At 41.0% G+C, this 22,553-nt stretch overlaps 1 protein-coding gene across 4 annotated transcripts in view; it reads left to right on the top strand.

Annotated features, from left to right (window-relative positions):
- Npr3 (natriuretic peptide receptor 3) overlaps positions 1–22,553 on the top strand; it is a 68,450-nt gene that overhangs the window by 5,034 nt on the left and 40,863 nt on the right. For all 4 annotated transcript variants that reach the window (XM_028767566.1, XM_028767565.1, XM_028767564.1 and 1 more), the window contains exons 2-3: positions 7,948–8,070; positions 19,813–19,979. In XM_028767566.1, coding sequence (XP_028623399.1) covers positions 7,956–8,070; positions 19,813–19,979 — 282 coding nt within the window. In that variant the 5' untranslated portion in view covers positions 7,948–7,955. The remainder of the gene's footprint in view (positions 1–7,947; positions 8,071–19,812; positions 19,980–22,553) is intronic.

Here is a 22,553-nt window from a genome sequence, read left to right as displayed (position 1 = left end):
ACACCTGAGTATGTGTGATTTAATAAAATAACGTCGATCTCACAGCATGTGTTTATATTAGCAGCTAAAATGATAACGCAGAATCAATTTCAACTCCCAGGCATGAGGGCAATAGAGAGTTTCTCAAGAGCCAGCCAGCATCAGGCAGCCTTGAGGACTAGGGAGCAGTAGATGAGACGTCACAGGGGGTTGTTGGGCTGTGCATCCTGGTTATTACAAGATGGTGACCAGTTTTTATATACAAGGTAGGGGGCAGAGAATACTGAGAGTGATTTTTGAATATTCAGGTCTTTTAAAAAAAAGTTTCTGTGTTTAATTACAGATAAAACTTTGAATTTTCAAGGAAATATTATTTTTCCCCCAGAAATTCCACTGAAAACTAGACAAGGTGATTCTTTAGGCTAAGGTAGCTAAACTATGCTAACCTTCTATAGTCAGGAATGGTCTATTTCATGTACTAAAGGTAGTCTACAAATACTTTAGGATGTCAGTGCCAGAAATACATACATACATACATACATACATACATACATACATACATACATATATACATACAATCTTAGATGGGTGTGGTGACACATGCTTGTAATCCCAGCATCCAGGAAGCTGAGATAAAAGGCTAGTGAGTTCAAGGCCTTCTTGAGCTATAGAATGTGCCCTTTCCCAAAGTATAAACAAACAAGCAACAGACAAATACTTTGTATTTAGTGCCAGATTTATTTATACAATTGACTACTGATCTTGATACATCACAGGAAATGATACATTTACTATAAAAAAGACAAAAATACATTTTTTAAACAGAGAAACGTTAGTGTGTTGTGTTTATGTGCTTTCTAAGATGCCAAAGTAGAAGTAACTTATACAAATAATTTTGTATAAAAACTAGTTTTATTCTTTTTAGCTATGTTATGTATTTGGGCCTGGAGAGTAACCACAGAGATAGAAATACTTAATGAATACAAGAACAGCTTACTTTTAATACTCTGGTCTAAATGGCCAAATAATTTGTCAGCAGAATTTTATATCAAAGAGCCCTCACAAATCTCCCTAGCATACAGTACTGGGAAGAAAAGTGCTAAAGGCCACAGTGTAGAAGTTACAAGGGTCTTTGGAGTTGATAGAGCTTTGGAACCAGCAGAAATAAGGGCATAGTCTGCATTTTGTAAATGATATTTTTTACTATGTAGTATAGGAACATAGAAATCTGCTTTTGAAAAAAAATAAGTTTGTATTTTTATCCATTAGGTATGTATCTATGTAAAGTTAACTCCTCCCCACCAAATCTCCCAAAAATCCCCATGTGTTGTCTAGAAAAAATGCTTCTTGTCCCCTACTGCTTGTTTCAGACTTTCCAGAGCATCACTTCTGAGTCTTGTGCCTGTTCCATAGCAATTTTTTTTAGAGCTCCAAATTATGAGCTATTTTTGACTCTTTTTTTCAGTTGTAGGTTTTATCTCATGGCATGCTTGTGGAGAATGGTTGAATTCTCATCTGCCATCTGCTAACTACACATGCAAGTGTGTTCTTCTGTTCTTTCCTCCAGTGTGATCATGTCAACATTTTTGTTTAGCTCAGTACTGATATTCATTTTACTTTCTAAATGCTGTTCACAGTGAATCCAGTTGAGAATAAATATTTATATATACTCATATATATAAATATTCACATATATACAAATATATATGTATATATATATGTATATACATATACATACACACACATATACTTTTTGTTTGCTTAGTCTGCTGTGGAGTTACTGTAAAAATCATAGGTAAATTCTCTATTCCAGGCTCCTGAGCTGTTTCAGCTTAGTCATTTTCTTGGCATTCTGTTCTATCATCATCCTGAGCACTTTGTTTAGTGTTTCCCAAGACTTCCATTAGCTATCATTTTGAGCTTGTTCGCTGTGTGCTCTCTTTTCCTTGTTGGTGGACCATGTCATCCAGGAGCTTCCTAGGGATGTGTAGAGATATGTTTGAAACGTTTCATGACTGAAAACGTATTCGTTGTACCCTTTTACATAATTGTACAGTTCTGAACAGAACTCTATGTTATACGTAAGTTTTCCTCCTCAAAATTTGATGGTATCACTCCACTGGCTTCTAGATTCTGAAGTTGCTGTGAGTTTGAATTGATTCATTCTGGACTTAAGAGTTTATTATCACCACCCCATCCCACAACATTTTTTAGAATCCTTTTTGCTCTCAGTAGTCAGTAGTCAGTGCACATTGCTTTTGCCTTGGTAGGCCCCCTTTCTCAGAAACTCACACCATTAGTTTATTTATGTATTTATTTATATTTATATTTTTTATTTATTTATATCCCAAATGCTGCCCCTGTCCCAGGGTTTTCCTTGTAGAATTGTTTCCCCTTCACCTCTAAGAGGATGGCCCCCCCACCCTAGGACATCATATCTCTTCAGGGTTAGGCGCATCCTCTCCCACTGAGACCAGACAAGGCAGCCCTCTGCTACATATGTGCCAGGGGCCTCGGACCAGCTCATGTATGCTCCTTGGATGGTAGCTCAGTCTCTGGGAGCTCCCAGGGGTTGAGGTTAGTTGACACCGTTCATCTTCCTATGGGGTTGCCATCCCCTTGGGTTCCTTCAATCCTTGCCCCAACTCCTCCATAGGAGTCACCACCAATGGTTGGCTGTAAGTATCTACATCTGTCTCAGTCAGCTGCTGCTAGAGCCTCTCAGAGAACAGCCATGCTAGGCTTCTGTCTGCAAGCACAACATAGCATCAGTAATAGTGTCATGGATTGATGTCTGCTCATGGGATAGATCTCAAGTTGGGCTGGTCACTGGTTGGCCATTCCTTCAATCCCTGCTCCATTTTTGTCCCTGAATTTCCTTTAGACAGGAGTAATTTTGGGTAGAAAATTTTGTAGGTGGGTTGGGTTCCCATCCCTCCACTGGGGGTCCTGTATGGCTACTAGAGGTGGTCTCTTCATGTTCCATGTCCCCACTGTTGAACATTTCGGCTAAGGTCACCCACATTGAGTCCTGGGAGCTTCCCCCATCCCGGTCTCTGGGACTTCCTAGAGACTCTCTTCACCACCATCCCAGGCAGCTGCAGATTTCTGTTCATTTCCCCTGGGCCCTTTGATCCTCTCTCCTGTCCCCCCCATACCTGATCCTTCTCTTAGCCCCCTCCCCCTTCCCTCTCCCACCCAGGACCCTCCCTCCTTCTGCTTCCCATGACTATTTTTTGGTTGTTGTTGTTTTTTGTTTTGTTTTTCAAGACAGGGTTTCTCTGTGTAGCCCTGGCTGTCCTGGAACTCACTCTGTAGACCAGGCTGGCCTTGAACTCGTGATCCTCCTGCCTCCACCTCCTTCAGCAAATCCTACCGATGTGCGCCACCACAACCGGCTCCCATGACTATTTTGTTCTCCCTTCTAAATGGGATTCAAGCATCCTCACTTGGGCCTTCTTGTTAAACTTCTTTGGGTCTGTGGGGTATATCAGAAGCTCATGTCTTTAACTCTAAGAAAATTTCTTAAATTATTTCTTTGATGATTTTATTTCCTTAATATTTAGTGTATATTTTAAACTTGATGTCAGACCATCTGGCTGATTCTTTACATTTCTTGTCCCCTACATTTTGTCCTCTTTAAGAAAAATGCCCTTTGTCAGCTCTCCAAAATTACTATTGTGTTAGTTTTCTTTTTAAGTTTTTTTTTATATATAATTTTATGGATATGAGGTTTTTTTTTTCACAAATGTATGTGTGTGTATCACATGTGTGCCTGGTGCTCAGGTGCCAGAGGAGGTGATGAGCCTCCATGTGGGTGCTGGGAATCGAACCTGGGTCCATTGCAATAATAAGAAGTACTCTTAACCAATGGAGCCAATCCCCCAGTTCCTATGTTACATTTTTCATTTGTGTGATCATATTTTCAGTTTGCAGTACGAGGCTCACCCTGCACTGAAGAAAGAGACTAGCATACCTCACCTGCTCTTCTGGACTCATCAATGAGATAATTTGTTACTTTCCCTCTTGCTGGGACAAATGAGAACTCCTTGGGAGAAGAGGGATGCTACCCATTGGAAGCTTTCTTAATGGAAGTCCAAGGGCAGGGAAAAGAGATTTACCATAATATGTGTGTATAGACACCACTTGGAATGTGATTAGCTCTCTCAATTAACATTTAAAGCCATTCCTGTGTGCTTAACCCCTCTGATTACAAGAACATGCTGCAATAATGAGAAGCCATTTACGGGGGACAGTGTGACCCCCAGATAGGGAGAGATGACACCTAGTGTCACAAGTTAAAGTGGGGCAGATTAAAACGAAAGGCTACTAAGAAGCACTCAGCATCGGTCGTTATCCTTTCTTTCTGAAGTGTAATATTTTGATCTCAAATAAATAGTTATTTATTAAAACCAGGCCTGGTGGCATATGCCTTCAATCCCAGACCTTGGAAGGCAAAGGCAGGTGGATTTCTGTGACTGGCAGACATTTGTAGCCTGTTCTATATAGCAAGTTCTAGGACAGAACAGGATTACACAGAGAGATGCTGACTAAAAAAAAGTTGATATTTATATAATAAAATACATATTGATATAACAAAAGCAGTCTGCATTGACTCCCACTTGTGCAGGAGGATCGGCAGACCCATTTTTCTGTCAGTGTCACCTACTGTTGTGGACCTAGTGAGTTTACCTCGTGTGACATAACTTCTATACGTTTCTGTGCACTTCCTAAGTTGTGCCTACTCCTTTACGTCACTTACGCTTGTTAACTATGTAATGTGGTTACTGTATAAAATGAATGAGTAGGGACAGAAAACTATCTCAGAGAAAATATTTCAAGCCTTTTGATAAATTGTATATTAGGAAAGTTTGCTAAGAGAACCCACAGTTCCACTAGATATGAATGAGGCAACCCTGAAAGGTTGAGGTACACCATGAAAGATTAGGGTTCTTTATTCTGACGACTGAGTTGGTGGCGATAAGTGATATGAAGTGGCATTGCTTCTCCTTGATCTAAAGCTAGAGGATGATGTGTGTTGTGGATTTATATTAAGTGAGGGAAACAACGCCCTGTGCCTGACCTTGGGAATGAGGGTTTTTTTTTTTTTTTGACAAGATTGAGAAGAATGAAAGTCTAGCCAGATAGACAAATATCACTAATACCCTTTCTCAGTCACAACTGGTTAGTAACACTTCAAGAAAAATTCATCATCAGAAGTCATGGTGGAAATTGGGGGAGAAGTAAAGAGGCAAAGCAGGAACATAAAAAAAAAAGGACCAGAGTCTGAGAGTCTGTCCAGAACTTAGGGATGCCAGTTCTCCGGCCTCAGTACACTCTGTTCTATCCTAGGGCGGGTATAGCTCTCAAAAGGATGCTTAGGACTAACACCTGGTGCCTTTGGATACTGAATCACCCCGCTGGCTTCTCTGATTCATGTTCCCTCCTCGGTAGCATCCTACTACTTATAATTTGGTTTCCAGTTAGCATGCCTAGATAGAGGCCGTACTGAGTGGCCTGTATCATGACCGTCCTAGCCCCTATGGAAATTAAGCAATCCGCAGTTCTGATAATCTATTTATAAATATCGTACAGGCTGTTTGCCCATTGTGCCAGCAGAATCGGTTTCTACATGTAGCTACTGAGAGACACTGAACTCTTAAACGGTTGATACAAGCTGATAAGAGTTCCCTAGTAGACAGCCAATCGGACCTTCATGGATCCCTCTGGAGATGCTCGTTCTTGGAATCCGCACTCCTTGAAGTTGCACAGCTTGAACCTCTTATTAGCTATTTTATGAGATACCTTCCCTGTGATTTTTTTTCCATTGAAGGAGTTTGATCTAAAATGAGGGCCCAAGTTGGTAATTAGGAGTTTCTTTGAGACCTTCTTTATTGAGACATCTTGGGATTAAAAAAAAAAACAACCCAACCCTCAAATGTATAAGCATAATTCCAAAAGAAACAACACCTACTCTCGCAGTTATAGGCTTCAGGTGTTTTGTATTGTCTGAAAACCGTGTTTTCTAGTGTGGTTATCGTGTCCATGAAGCCTTTCTGTAGTTAAAAATGTCAGTCATATCCTGGCACTCTGAGCTAATGTGTGCAGGGAATGACAGACATATCAATTGGAACCCAGGCCTTCATGCAGGATGCCAAGGCTGTTCAGGCACAGCCTGTATTTGTTTTATGTCTTTCAGCACCTATACTTTTACAAAGAGCACTCAGAGGACTGGCAGGAAGCATAGTAAGGCGGTTTACAGCACCCAGAGCTCTGTGGGTCTCCTCTCATTCTGTGTAAGAGGGAAATACAGTTCTCCTGGTCATGGAGTCTGTGAGCCAAGATCCATCAGACTGACTGGACAGTGGCCAAGTTCCCCCACTTTACTGTAGCCCGTGTCTTGCTTAAGCCACGGGCAACAATCTCTTAAAAATGCTTAAAGCCTCTTACAGTATGACTACGAACTGATAGAACACAGATTGTGTATGTGTGTATGTATGTTGTGTGTGCATGAATACTCCTCATATGTGTCTGTATAAACATACAAGATAATATAAATATTAACTTATGAAACCTTAAAGGAACAGGATCACTCTTCTATACTTCTAGACATTTTTTTTTTTTTGGGAGGCAAAATCTCACTAAGCACAGACTGGCCTCAGATTTCAAGGACAACTCACACTGTGCTGAGATTACAGATGTATACCGCTGCACCCAGTTTTATGTGATGCTAAGGACCAAACCCATGACTGTGGACACTCTAGGCAAGGACTCTATGGACTGATTCATATTCCAAGATTTCGCAACACATTGAAGAACAAGGACGTTTTCTTTTCTTCTCTCTCTCTTTTTTTTTTAAAAAAGATTTATTTATTTTATGTGTATGAGTACACTGTCGCTGTCTTCAGACACACCAGAAGAGGGCATCAAATCACATTATAGATAGTTGTGAGCCATCATGTGGTTGCTGGGAATTGAACTCAGGACCTCCGGAAGAGCAGTCAGTGCTCTTAACCGATGAGCAGTCTCTCCAGCCCCCCAAGGACATACAACTAAATACAGACTACAATAATAGTCATAAAACAAGAGCTTTAGTGTGAACATATCCTGTGACCTAGTTACAGACCTTCAGTCAAACTTCATCAGCTGTCTCTTGATGTTTTTAATGACGATCTTTTGCTTGTATTTTAAGGTCTAGAATCCATTTGAGTAGCATACATTGCTTTTAGCTTTCTTTTAGTTCTTTTTCTCTTATTTTAAGTCTCTTGCTGGTTAGTATGTTTTATGGGCCTGCTTTTGTTTCTCATTAATTTGAGTATTTTAAGGAACATAGGTGGGTCGCTCATCCTAGGGTCCTCTAGGTTGGGTTTGGTGCTGCTTCCTCCTGAACACATGCTATTTGTATAATTTCCGGTTCTGTCTGTATTCTATCCAGAGGCTGTTGTGTCTGTGAAGTTGGCTTCTATCACTTGGTTTTGGTGCTATTTGCTACGTTTTTTGAAGTTAAAATGATATGTTTTCCTTTGTTCCTTTTAAATATGGCTTCATCTTAGGATTTAGCTACTCATAGCCAATTATAGTTTGAAAATTTTAAATGAAAATTTCTACAATACCAACAATTTGTAGGTCTCAAGTTACTTTTGTTATAGTATGTTGTTATAATTGTTCTATTTTATTATTAGTTACCATTGTTAATCTGTCACAGTGTCTGACTTAGAAGTTAAGTTTTATCATAGGTATGTGCATTTAGGAAAAAAACATAGTATGTTTTTCTACCCAACTTTTGGGAATCCCACGGGATGTGTGAATGTCCCTCCTCTAGATATGTGGTGACCATGTATTAAGTAGTTTATGAGGAGCTATTCAAGATGATATAGATGACTCATTCTGTGGCTGTTGTCTCCTGGTTGTTTTGTCTGCTTTCTGCCTGCTGTGTTTGGATGACTCACACAATGTTTCTCTCCCCAGTGGTGATCATGTGTGCCAGCGGTGACACCATCCGGAGGATCATGCTGGCGGTGCACAGACACGGCATGACCGGTGGAGACTACGCTTTCTTCAACATTGAACTCTTCAACAGTTCTTCCTACGGTAACTGTTTCCAGCCTCTCCAACTCTGTCAACGTGTCAGAAAGAGGAGGGAGGAAGTGTCAAAAACCTTAGTGAGGTCCGTAGATGCTCTTTCAGTTACCGTGGGAGCCATATTTGATTCTGGAAATTTGTGACTCAGGGCGCTCCCGTATAGAATGCCTCACGGTTTCTTAAGCTTCTCATCTTTTCTGAGAATCCGTTGGGAGCAAGGAAGTTCTGTGTGCATCAATGTAGCCCATTCCTAACTCCACAGGAATGTGCATTCAGGCCCCGGATGTCATGGTCATGGTGGATTGTTGGAATAATTTAGGTGTGATTTGGGGTAGAATTTTAGGTAGCAGGAACAGATTAGTACATATGTTATAGGGCAGGATATGACAAGGTGTTGCATATACCAAAAAAAAAAGTTGGCATACGTATTGTTTCATAAAACTTTTAGTATTTGATAGTATGTGACTATGTATTTGCATTACACACGTGTTTCTTTTTTTTTAATAATTTATTTTTTCTCAAATCGTAATTCATTCACACAGGGGTTATAAACACAGAAAGGCAGGATGTGGGGAAGGGAATGACACTGGAGTGTGGGTGTTCAGGGGGAATACAGATATCTTTCAGAACCGGGTATTGGCTGGGTGAAGGTTCAGGGGACAAGTCACTATGACTCTGCCTATGACTCGCTTGTTGTGTTTCTTATAGGCAGCAATACAAAAGAAAGTGACAATCGTTGCAAGTTGAGATAAAAGCATGTGGTAGTCTTTGTTCCTAATTCCTCTTCCTCATAGCTTACTATACCTTAATTCTCTCTTAAGTGGAATTTCACGAGCCACAGATATATAGGTCAAAGACATCTGTGACTCCTTAGAATAGATTTGGGGAAACTCCCAGGTTCTGTGTAATAAAGGAGTGATTTTTTAAAAAATTAAAGTAAGTATTTATTTTTACCCATTTGGGTCGTTTTGCCTGATTTTATGTCTGTGTATCACATATGTGCAGTGTCCAGGGAGGCCAGAAGAGGGCGTTGCATAGCCGGGGAACTAGTGTTACAAACCGTTGTCAGCTTCCATGTGGATGCTGGGACTCGAATCTAGGTTCTCTGGGAGAGCAGCTAGGACTCTAACTGCTGAGCCATCTCTTCAGCACCTTTGTAATGGAAGAACGCTTATGGGGTTCGTCCTGATCACAAATCCAAAGCCTTTTCCTTCCCTGGCAGTTAGGACTCTCGCGAAAGTAGTCGTTTCAGGACTATAGGACATTTTCTCAACCACACGCATTGTCTGCTCAAAGCTACACAGCTTTAGAGCTGTAAACATGCAGATTACAGACGGCGTGTTTATGGAGAGCTCCGCTTCCGAGTGCTTGCCGATGATATATAGTTATTTAGATAGGATCCGAGCCTTTAAACATTCACCGTGGTTTCCTGCCCCGATTTCCTGGTTTACTTAAGCAGTGATCGTCGTGTATATACAGATAATATAACACACTTCTCCCGGGGATAAAGAAAAGTTGATGAGACAAAAGTAGCCACTGTTTCCTGTGGTGGACAGCAAGGGGGGTGTGGTGCTTGCAGGATGAATACAGAATTTCATTCTACTCACTAGCATTCTGGTCTTTCCCTCCCTCCCTCCCTCCGTTCTACTAAGTGGAGTGTTATTTTTGCTTATTGCCAGAATATTGTTATACTAGTGGCTGTAGCACTGAGTTCTTTAACTCAGGGATAAAAGCATGTTAAAGGAAAAATATCAGTTCTGTCTTACAAGGTGAAATACAGAATTTAAAGCGATGTGTAAGAACGCATGCTATGAACAGACAAGCACGTTTGCCTGCATTATGCATGTAGTAACAGATGCAAGTGTTACTGCTAGGATTGCTTTCATCTACCGATAAAACTTGTGTGGCTTTACCCTGGTAGAACAATACACGAGCACTGCCGAAAATGTGAAAAATGCATAAAAAAAGTCTGGAAGAAAATAAGTTAAAATTCTGCCACTTAGACAAAAAGTTGCATTGCAACTTCTTAGTCATATATATTATTATATGTATGTATATTTCCCAAGAATAATTTTCAATAAAATGATAATATTATGATACAGATGCATAGTATACCTTTAATCAATCTCTATTTCTTGACACCGCTCCCAGCCTTTTGTTATTAAGAACAGTGTATGCTATATAGTCTGAAGTATTAGAGTCATATACTTATATATATTACATAATATAAATCTCTAGAGGCATAAATCTGGCTTAACGGTTGTATGTAAGCATTGCTAGGAATTGTCACTGTTTCCCATACAGAGGTTTACCAATTTATATTTTTATATACCAAATGATGAAATTTTTTATCCTTTATCAGTCTTGTAAAATATAACTTTACTTATCAGAATTAATTTTTATGTCCATAAGCAAAGTTTCTGTAGTTTTAAATTTTAATCTATTTCTCTGTGTGTGTGTGTTGTGTGTATGTGTGTGTGTGTTTGTAGTGTGTGTATGTGTATGTGGTGTGTGTATGTGTGTAGTGTGTGTATGTGTGTGTGGTATGTGTGTGTATGTGGTGTGTGTGTGTATGTGTGTTTGTGGTATATGTGTATGAGTGGTGTGTGTGTGTATATGGTGTGTGTATGTGTGTTTGTGGTGTATGTGTATGAGTGGTGTGTGTGTGTATGTATATGTGTGGAGTGTGTATGTATGTGTGGTGTGTGTGTATGTATGTGTGAGTGGTGAGTGTATGTGTGCGGTGTGTATGTGTGTGCATGTGTGTGGTGTATGTGTGTGCATGTGTGTGGTGTATGTGTGTGTATGTGGTGTGTATGTATGTGTGTGTGATGTATGTGTGGTATATGTGTGTGTATGTGGTGTGTATGTATGTGTGTGTGATGTGTGTGTGTGGTGTATGTGTGTGTATGTGGTGTATATGTATGTGTGTGTGATGTGTGTGTGGTGTGTGTGTATGTGTGTGTGTGTGAGTGGTGTGTGTGTGTGTGTGTGTGTGTGTGTGTGTGTGTACAGCTGGTGTGGTAAGCATGTGGAGGTCAGATGACCATTTTATGGAGCTGATTCCCTTCTGCTTTTATGTGAGTTCTGGGCCATCAGGATTGGGTAGCAGGTGCCTTTACTTACTGAGCCATGTGGAAGCCCATTTCTATTTGTTAATTTTTCAATTTTTGCTATATTTTATGTGTATAGGGATTTTTTTGTCTGCATGTGTGCCCATGTACCGCATGTGTGCCTAATGGGTGCCCGAGGGGGCCAGAAGAAGGCACTGGATCCCCTGGAGCTGGAGTAACAGACAGTTGTGGTCTGTCATGTGGTGCTGGGAACCAAACCTGAGTTCTCTGAAGGAGCAGCCAGTGCTCTTCATTCTGTGCCTCTCTTCATCTTCAGCAACCCCTCCAGTTTTATTTTTAATATATACATTTTAAAATTATAATTAAATTTTTAGAAACATAAAGTTAACCACTTTTTTTTTTTGCCAGTGTCTCTCTATGTAGCCCTGGCTGTACTGGAACAGCTAGACCAGGCTAGCTTTGAACTCATAGGGGTCCACTGGACTGTCTTCCAAGAGCTGGCATTAAAGGTGTATGATGCCATGCTTGGGCAAGATTAACTACTTTAAATAATTAAATTATTCATATGTTAGAAACTCTATTCCATGGGTTCAAGTTTTGTTTTCTTTTTATTTGTTTTAAATTCTTTCTTTCTTTCTTTCTTTCTTTCTTTCTTCCTTCCTTCCTTCCTTCCTTCCTTCCTTTTTTCCTCCCTCCCTCCCTCCCTCCCTTTCTCTCTCTCTCTCTTTTAAATGTGTGTGGCCTGGCGTGTATGTGTGTGTACCACATGTGTGCTTAGTGCCCACAGAGGGCTGAAGAGTGCATCTTGTGAACCTGCACGTGGGGCTGAGCACCAGACTCAGGTCCTCTTCGAGAGAAACCAGTACTCTTAACTGCCAAACCATCTCTCTAGCTCCAGTTTTTATTTTCTTGAAAATTTAATCGCAAAATGGTTTTACACAAGTCACAATGAATACTTGATGGTTCTGACTAAATCTGAGTCTTTTACTGTAGATTTGCTCAGGCTTTGGGCTCTGGTCTTAATTAGTCCGAGAGAGACTTTCCTATCTACTAACTCTTAACAGCTAAGACCTGAGAGTTAACACCTACAACTTTAATCTTTGAGGAGTTACTCTGCCCTCCTCTGCAGCCTTAGTCTGTTCTAGTGACTCATCCATCAGGCCAAGTAACAGATAAACACGTGAGAGGATTTGGGTTAACTACCCAGCAGATATTATGAAGCATAGTAAGCATTTAACAAATATTTGTCACATTCATTATTAGTCTTAGTTTGCTTTGACTACTGCAATGTTAAATGGAATGTTAAAAAATGTAGTTATGTTGTCAAACTTTTCTCTGATATGTGTTTTATACATACATTTCAGGTGATCCATTCTGGTACTCCATTCACGGACTTACAGCTAATCCACCCTAAGGGGCTGTGTGGACTATGAATTATACTTGTAAATGAATAATCATACATTCAACAACAGTGACGCACACATAAAGGTTGCTTGTACCTGAAAGAGCCCTGGCTGTGGGAAGTCCAGGGTAGGGATCCGATTTCCCAAGATCATTAGTGTTACAAATGTCATAGGTTTCCTGTCTCCATTTTCTATATCAAATATTGTGACCCCGACTCCACAGGTCATTCCTTATTTCTGGTTTAACCAGGTCAAGAATAGCAGACAAGAGGAGATCCTACTCGCTGACTCTGTTCTTTTGGTTGGCTACTACGGAAGCTCTACTCAATGTCTGGTTGTGTGGGGTTGGCAATCCCTGGATAAAATTCGAAATTGTACTCTCAGTTGGACTTTTTAATATCAAAACTCGTGTGGGATTCTGGGAGTAAGGAGGGAGGGAAGATGGCTGTAGTGTGGTGCCTTACTGTGTCTTCCATAGACCCTAAAGCACCGTTTTCCTCAGAGCAGAAGTGACCAATGACATCATCCAGTGGGCTTCTGAACTTTCATCCCGGAGTATAAGGGTCTTCTTTGATAATCTAACTCTCATTAGCAGAGTTGTGATTCCAGAAAGGTTCTTCAACACCCAGTTTTCTCTATGGTTCTTCACAAACAGTATTATTTGTTTTAGATCAGAGGTTCTCAACCTTCCTAAGGCTGATTAATACAATTCCTCATGTTGTGGTGACCCCAACCATAAAACTGTTTCTTTGCTACTTTGTAACTGTAATTTTGTTACAGTTATGAATCATGATGTTACAGTTATGATATCTGATACGTAGGATATCTGATAATGAGACCTCAAAGAGGTCATAACCCGCTGGTTCAGAATTGCTGTTCTAGAGGGCAGTCATCTGTTGCCACTGGTACTTTTAGAAAACAGCTGACAGTATGTCTTTGTTCTCTGGTTACTAAATGTCTCAATCTTGGTAAGCCCTCGAGTCATCTCAGACCTGCCCAAATCTTATGGCGATCAGAGTTCAGTGTATAATACAACTTGGGGGAAATTAAAGTGTTTGAAGAGATTTTAAGACTGTGCTTTAAAAAAAATCTAGAGAGTAGATGATAGTATTGTCTTACAGATGTTTTCGTAGCACCTACCGGCATTTCTTTCTGGTCATATTAGTCTCCTTACTACCTTCTCCAAAGGTAAATAGTGGGACGGTACTTGCACAATCCCAACTGCAGCACCAGGATTGTTGCTGCGCTCACCTTGCCTTCCTGAGAACTCAGACAGCAGGAACTCAGGTGAGGTTTCCAGTAAAGCTGAGCACAGACACCGTAGGAGGGATTGCATCTATAATGCTTTGCCGTAAAGGTGATATAGGCACATTAAAGTCAATTTGGAACAAGGAGGAAAAAGAAAGGAATTCTCATATAGTCCTTCGGCTGTAGTGGTTGCCTGGCAGTGTGTTAGGACGTCTGGGTTTGCTGTGCTACTCTTTTCTTTTAAATCTATGCGTTGTGCACTGCAGTCTTAAATCTTGGAGTGCTTCAGATTTGGGTAGCTACACACAGGTTGGACAAGGCTTAAGCATCTGGTTCCTGTTTGAATTTGATGCTGTTTCTATGATCAATCTCCTGGACCCTTGGTTTTCTTATTTATAAGCACCAGCTTTCAATCTTTTTCATAGAATTGCTCAGAGGATTGAAGGATACCAGGCTGCGGGCAAAGCAGCTATACAGAGACGGGTGGAACATTGATGTCTGTGTTTGGGAGCCTAGCCCCTGGCCCTGTGTAACACTGGGGCTGTGGGGAGTGGGTAAGATGAGGGAAGACTCGTGCTTTTCTTTCACTGACAGCCACCGGAGCTGAAGAGCCACAGAGGTCTGCAGGCTGCCTAAGTGAATGACAGTCAGTGAATGACTCAGTTCTTGGGCAGATTCTGTGTTGTCCCTTTGAAGATCTACTGTGTGCTCAGTCCTTGGTAGGTGCTGGGAGTTGCAGGATGTCCCAGTTATTGGAGCAAAGGCAGCAGTCATTGGAGCCATCGTCCTGGCTGTAGAATTGCTAAGCATGGGCTGCCTTCCCTTTCATACACGGTCTTGATTTTCTTCACTCAGTGCAAGCTCGCGTTCCTGATTTATTATTTAATATTAATTAATTAATTAATTAATTTAGTATTAAAGTTAAACAAAGCAAGGCAAAGCACATGCTGTCCTTTACTCTGAAGTGATGATGGAGAACCATTTTTTCTAACCTCCTTCTCAGGAGCAGACTTTCTTTTTCTTCTTAATTCCTTCATCAGGACAGTTGTGAAGATCACTGGGGACTGAGGAGGTGGCCCAGTGCTTAAAAGCTCATCCAGCCAATCATGGGGATTGGGGCTTAGATCTTGGTACCCACATAAAAAACCAGGCATACCTAATGTGCATGTAATTCCAATTCTCAGCATTTTGATGTCATCTTCTGGCATTCAGGCATGCACAGGTGTGCATAGACGTTCACATCTATACACTGTATACCTCCACTCACATAGACAGACAGGCAGACACACACACACACACACACACACACACACACACACACACACAATTTTATTTCCTCTTGCTGTGATGAAATAATCTGACATTGTTGGGAAGCCGAAGAGACAGGAATTTAAAGTAGCTTGTCACATTATGTTCACAATCACGAGCCTAGAACAATGAATTGATGCCTGTATGCTGGTACTCAGCTCTCATCCGTACACAGTCCAGAACCCCTGGTCCAGGAAATGTTGCCACCTGCAATGGCTCTGATTGGGACTTCATTCCCAGATGATTGTAGATTGTGTCAAGTTGGTAATTAAATAACCATCAATACACACATAATTAAAAAATAGCATTAATATCTATCCCCTCTCCTAAAAGTCATTCCCTCAAGGTCACAAGAAGCTTTTTTGACAAACTTTTTAGCTTTGGTGAGGGCTATGCCTCCAAATAGTGCAGTTTAATGGCACTTCCTATTTAGTACCCCCACTTCCTTCCTACATTCTTCCTTCCCTCCCTCCCTCCTTCCCTCCTTCCTTTCCTCCCTTTCTTCCCTCCCTCCTTCCCTCCCTCCCTCCCTCCCTTCCTCTCTACCTTCCTCCCTCTCTCTCTCTTCTACCCTCTGTTCTTTTCTTCCTCTCTTTCTCTCTTTCCTTCTCTGTCTTGTTCCACGTCTCCCACCTGTTTTGCACATGGCCTTGCTCAAACTCATCATCCTGTAGACCAGCCCTCTGAGTCCGAGCATTATAGGTCTACACTACCACACTGGGCTAGCCACATTCTATTTTGTGTTGCTTGGGTGGCCACTGGTCACATGCCACAGGTGACTATTGAATACTTGAAATGTGGCAAATGTGGTGAAGGAGCTGAATTTTCAGTTCATTTGAATTTAAATAATAAGACATGCAGCTCGTGGCTGCTGCATGGGATGACGCAGCTCCAGGGCAGCCCAGGCATGTTTCTAACTATTCCTTTCTGGAAGTCTTATGCTCCTGTTTTTGAGGCCTGTTACATTTCTGGTTCTGTTTGTGCCTCTGTATTTCCTCTAACTCTTCCTGCTCACTAACAACAGTCTGTGCACAGCCCACTTCTTTTCTCCTCTGCGTTTTCTTCTTTTGAGCAGATAGCCCTTGGGCTCCAATCCTGATTGGTGTAGGATGACTCTTTTAGCCATACTCTCTGGCTTCAGAGCTGATTCCAACCTTAGCCTGTTGGTGGCCTTTGGGACTTTGGAAATCACTTTGGATCTGCAGTGACACTAACCAACACTATTATTTCTTCCTTTCCGCTCCTTCATCTCTGCTTTTTCTTCCAAGGATCACTGTTCTTCTTCTCCTTGATGCCATTTGCGATGAGTCTCCCTCTCTGTTTGACCATTCCTCCCTAACCATTGTAGAGTTTGCGAATTCCTCTTGTACAGTTATCTTGTTTCCATTCTTGTGGGTGCTATCTCTTTATGATTATAAAAGTAGTAACGTATTTATTTTTTGATAAAAATGTAATATCATATCAAAATGCCAAAAAAAAGAAAGAAAAGAAAGGGAAAAAAGAAAATAGGAAATAAAAGTTCTTAGTGAGCTTGGCCTCCTGGAGGGCCATTTTGTGTTTTTGGCATGTGACTTCCCACATACGACCTCTCTTAACCTCTTGCCTGGATTACTGTGGCTGAGAATGCGCAGTGTCTCCCCACTCTAATCCACTGCTATTTCCTAAGGCATGCTCCTCTCCTGTCATTCTTCCGTTCTGCTCATAAATCTCCAGAGGCACCTAGTTGTCTGCTGAATTAAATTTGTCCCCACTGATGGGACACCGTGCCAAATCAACCTTTGCTTTCTTTGGTTCAACAGCCCCAAGTGTGGAAGAAGAGCTTATCGCAGAAGAAGTTATGGTTGTGAACAGATACCTACCTACTTAGGTTGGTTTGAATTTAGTAAGCATTATCATTTCTATATTTTTCTAGAAAACCAACTTCTAAAGTTATTGTATTTTAAGTCATGCTTGCTGGCATTATTAGACTGGATTTTTAGATTCATTATTAGACTCATTTTTTTGAAAAATATATTCTTCCTCTTTTATTTACTGAGATTATTGCTGTTCTAGTTCCACATATATTTTCTAAGATAGCATAAAATTCCACATTTCTCTTAAGTCCTTGAAGATAACAGAACTCTTCTCCATTGATGAAAGACTATAATTACCTTTGTCTAGAAACACCAGAATATTTATGCATCTCTACCTATGCCTTCTTAAACTTAGCCTGGGGACCAAATTTAGGCGTTCATGTATGATAGGAAAGCATCATGTGTTATATCCTAGCTTCAGTAGGTCTTGAAACTTTGATTCAATCAAAAACTGAGTCAGTAGGGCCTAGTGCAATGGCTCAGCAGTTAAAAGCGTGTGTGTTGCTCTTGCAGATGATCTGAGTTAGGTTGTCAGCATCCATATTTGGCAGTTCACAATCCCCTGTAACTGTAGTTTGAGGAGATACACTGTTCTCTTCTGGTCTCCGTGTCATGTGCATGCATGCGGTGCATATACAGATGAGCATGCACATATACACACGATTAAAAACAAATGCAATGGAAAACAAGAAAGTTATTCAGTAAGTACTTACTGCATGTCTATAGGAAGTAGGCTCCTCCATGGAAACTCTTGGGCTTTGGAGTCATCCATGGCTAATGACTGCAACACTCTCTGGGTCTTGGGTACTGAGTACCCTCCTCAGCTTGCTCACTGGTTCCAGAGCCGAGCATGACTTCTCTTAGCCTGTGGTCTCTTAATGATTTGGGAAAAGTCATAGAAGAGGAAGAAGAGGGAGGATGAATCTTGTCAAATTTTGTTTGGTGGCTTGAATTAAATTTTGTGGTCATTGAACACAGATTTAGTCTTTAATGAACTATGTTATCAGCTCTGTCTTATTTATCTCTAAGTAGTTCCTGAGCATAGTAATCAATTAATTAATGGTTGCTATTATTAGAATTGTGATGAAACAGATGTTTCCATAAACACACTCTCCACTTCTGTCTTTTCTCATCTTCCAGACTGAGATCCATCTTCCACTCACTGCCTGCTGGATGCTATACACACTTGTACCTTTTCCCAGTGGCATGGGCTCTGCCAGACATGCCTTTCCACTGTCTTCTCTACCTATTAAAATCCTATTAACACGTTTAGGACCAGACTCTTTGTCTTCACATGAGATTACTCCTGCTTGGAGCTTGATGCCTCTTCTCTTTGCTTTGCTTTTCTGTACCTGACTCTTATAGGAAGTTATTTGGTTGTTTATATGGTTAAAACCTCATTTTCAATTTTGGCAGAGACTCTTGAAGACATCTATGATGTCCTCTATGGCTATTATAGAGTTGTGCACTTATACACACAGTTCAGTCAGATGCGTCTGGCTTAAGCTGTGCTAGAGATCAAAGAGACAGTCATTCTTTAGTGGACTTCTGGACTTGTAGAGTGTATATCAGAGACCCGTCCACATGCTCAAATGTCCCATGAGGTGATAGAGGTCCCCTTGCTTCTGAGCTGTTAGTTTCAAGCTATTGATGCAGACTGGGGCTTAAGGTGCACAGTTGACTTATGTGGTACTCTATTGGGCTATTGCCTTGTTTTCAGAGAGCAGCAGGATTTATGGTGATGATGTATTTGGAAAGTAGCTTATTATTATAACTTGGAAGTCCATCTTGTCTTTTGGGGCCCTTCAAGCCACCAAAATAAAATCAAGAGAAGAGACTGAGACTTCCCCAGATGATTGTGAGGCAAGAGCTGTGAAGCAAAGTGTCTCTGTGCTTCTGTTTCCACATCTGTCAAGTAGAAAGGATATTTTGAGGATTGAGTGTATGCATATAAGTGTTCAAGATATCTAGATATCTATCATCCATCCATCAACTGTGTGTTTGGGTGTATGTATGTATGTATGTGTGTGTGTGTATGTATGTATGTATGTATGTATGTTTGTTCGAATCTATCTATCTATCTATCTATCTATCTATCTATCTATCTATCTATCTATCATCTATCTATCATGTTTCTTCTATTATTGCTATATGTGTACTCAAAATATTCACGATTTTTACATACTGATTTAGCACTGTTTAGTAATTTTGATGACCTTGCCAATACTGTAGAGATATAAGCCCTCAGGTTTGCCCTTTTCATCCTGTAAAGATGAAAGAAGTATCACTAACCTCCAACTTTTAACAGCACTAACTTGGTAATCTATCTGCATGCTTTACAGTAACTTGTCATCCTAGGCCCAAATAGCATTATGCTTATTTGGCCACACTAGTGACTTGGTTCATTTCCATAATGGATTGTAGATATTTGATAGGTAGATATTGATAGACAGATGATAGATAAACAGATAGATAGACAGACAGATAGATTCATATATACATACACACAAACACACTTATAATGGAAAGTAAGTGTGAATAGACAGGAACAAAACCTTCCCTTTGCTTCCGCAGTGCTGCAGTTCCGGGGGGCTGACAATTGCAGTTCCATGGTTATTATAAGGCAATTACATCAACAGAGCTTGTCTGTCTCTCTCACATTTCAAAGGAACATGTGTCCGAAGAGACAGCTTCTCCTTTAATGATTTTGACATTGTCATGTTATACCTAAGTACAAAACTATGACAATACCTCTTGCCGCTGCTGCCAAAGGTACCATGTAGGGACACATTGCTGTCGAAAAGACAGAATGGCCTCTTTATGGTGACTGGCTTGGAATTATAAATATTTTCATTTCTCCCGTAGGAGATGGCTCGTGGAAGAGAGGAGACAAACACGACTTTGAAGCTAAGCAAGCATACTCATCCCTCCAAACAGTCACCCTACTGAGGACCGTGAAACCTGAGTTTGAGAAGTTTTCCATGGAGGTGAAAAGTTCTGTTGAGAAACAAGGGCTCAATGAGGAGGATTACGTAAGTGCTTGATTATGAACCTCACCCTCCAGCATCCTGAAAGCAGGCTTCTAATTAAACCAGAGGTGACAAAGTGTCCCATTCTGAGCCATTCAAAAATTCCGAGTTCAAGTCTGAATGTCGTTGTCGCCTCCTGTGTGTGTGTGTGTTTTTTCCTGGCCACTTTTCCTCTTCCCAACCCCCACTTGGTCATCATTCCTGTGATTCACTTACACTTCTCCCTTGCAATTGCAGAAGGGGGGAGGCTGCCTTTTCCTGGGGGATCTGTGATGCAGAACAGGGTGTCTGTAGACTCCAGTCATTCACTAAGCTGGGAGGGTGTTGCAGGAGGGGGAGGAGGCAGTTAAAGGAATGCCCGAGCTTTGCATGGCTAATTTGTCCAAGGCTTGGTGGCAGAAGATATTTTAGGTTTTGGTGACTCTTTCTTTGCACAGTCCATGTCCTCTTCTTGGTTGGTCTGTTTCTGTCTCTTGCAGGCAGTGGATTTTTCTCCTCTGCGGCAAGCTGCTTCCTCCTTGGGTGTTCTAGGTCTTCCTGCTCCAGTGGTGTTTTTGTTACTAATGCATTTTAAAGAAGCTCAGCCTGGGTTAAGGGTCAAGCTCTTCCCTGGTTGCTATTGTTCGGGCAGCCTTTGGCATAGTTAGCTATGTTTCTGAGATGTTCCCAGTGCCTTAATGGCAAACCCATTCTCAGGGTAGGATGAGCAGAGGGCTTTTGAGTTACTGGGCTGAATGGGTGTGCTTGTCTGTCTTCACTTCCCTGCCAATAATGAAAATTAAAGGTATTTCATGTACACCTCTGTATTATTTTACCTAACGTTCCATATTAACTGTGATTTGAAAGCTGAGCGACAGTGTCATTTTGTCTGGCTTACTTTCTGAAATTGTTAAAGTTCAGTTGCTTCATCGTGTGTTGTCTGACATGATGAGATACGTGGACAGTGGGCTTCTCAATAGACTTTCTGAACATTCTAGGTTATCAGGTATTCTTGTTCAGGAAGCTGAATCTCATTTCAATTGTACTTCAAGCAAAATCTCATGGAGAAGACATTGCTATGACAACGATTCACAGTGTTTTCCTAATTCTAGTGTTTTCAAGAGTATTTGCATCTATGAATTATAATACTGCCTCTCCATGCCGACTTATAAAATTTATAATTTTAAGTAGAGTTGAGGTTATTATAATGATTTACTCTAATTCTGAAGATACGTTATTTTTCCTTTTTTTTTTTTTCAGTTCTGGGAGTCAAACCCAGGGCTTTGTGTGTGTGTTCCACCACCCCCAGCCTTTCCTTTCCGTGTAGCGTTTGAGCACAGTTGCTTATAAGGTTAATCCACATAGGTGACTGAGCTGAGCTGTGGCAGAGAGCAAAGGAACTAGAGTCAGGAACCCGGGCTCCGGAGGATGGGCCTTAGAGCGGTGCAGTGGGCGGGGCTTCATCAGTCTAAGACGTCACGTGAACAGCTTTCCTCCAGGTCCTTTAGCTTCTCAGGTTGGCATTCTTGGGCATATATGTTTGTATAGAATGTAACTTCATAGAGCCTGGCGTGGGCTCTGCACCTGTCTTCATCTCATACCCAGCAAGTGTGGTGGACTCACTAGTCCTCATACGCACGAAGTTGTCCCCAGATAATCACGTGACTTCCGGGTAGGCTCTGATTTGTTTCCTTTAAACACCTTTCTTAATGCTTATGCTAATGTGTCTACTGCTAAATTTAAGCTGTATTTAGCTGAATTACACTGTTAAATTATTAATTATATTGAATGAAAGTAAGATATAATAAATTATAACCTTTCCGGCACCAGTGAAAATCCCAACAAAGTATTGAATCGTCTGAGCTTTAAAATGTAACAGATTTCTTATCTGTTTGTGTCACTGCAGAGGGCATCATTTTGTCTGGCTGATGCATGGTGCTAACCGTAGGGGGTTGAGACAATATCTCAGATTGAGAAATTCCCTTTATTTTTCTTTGGTGATGGTTCTCTGCTTTTTAAAAATGACATGTTTTCTCAGCATAACAAATAAAAATGACGCAAGCATTAACGATTGCCTAGACCAGGGTGGGGAAAGGCGGTGCACCTTTGAAGCTTTGCTTTAGGGCTGAAAATCGATGATACCCAGGATCCAATTTTATGTTTATTAGAGTCACATCCGTATTAGCATGTTGCTAGCACTCCTGGAAAGCCGATGATCTTTTAAAAAACGAAAATACATGAAATTAATTTTTTTTACAAGCTACACGGCAGCACTAGAAAGACAGACAAAGAAGAGTCAAAAATTATTTGACTATTTTAATAGCACAGTGATTTTATATTTTTGCTTCAACTTGGATGGCTTAATTCAATTTGTTATGTGTACGTCTGAGCAGATGTGTGCACTAGCATGCGTGCATGTGTCAGTAGGGCGTCTCCCTCCCTCTCCATCTTACTTATCGAGGCTGTTCTTCGTGGAACCTAGGGCTTGTTGATGTAGCTAGTCAGCTGGTCAGCAGCCCCCGGGATCTTTCTGCCTCTGCCTTCTCTAATCTAGGATTACAGGTGCATGCTGCTGTACCTGGATTTTTGCATGAGTGT

The sequence above is a fragment of the Grammomys surdaster genome, unplaced genomic scaffold, assembly GCF_004785775.1.
Source record: "Grammomys surdaster isolate TR1022 unplaced genomic scaffold, NIH_TR_1.0 174, whole genome shotgun sequence".
Classification (NCBI taxonomy): domain Eukaryota; kingdom Metazoa; phylum Chordata; class Mammalia; order Rodentia; family Muridae; genus Grammomys; species Grammomys surdaster.
This window is presented reverse-complemented; position numbering and strand designations above follow the sequence as displayed.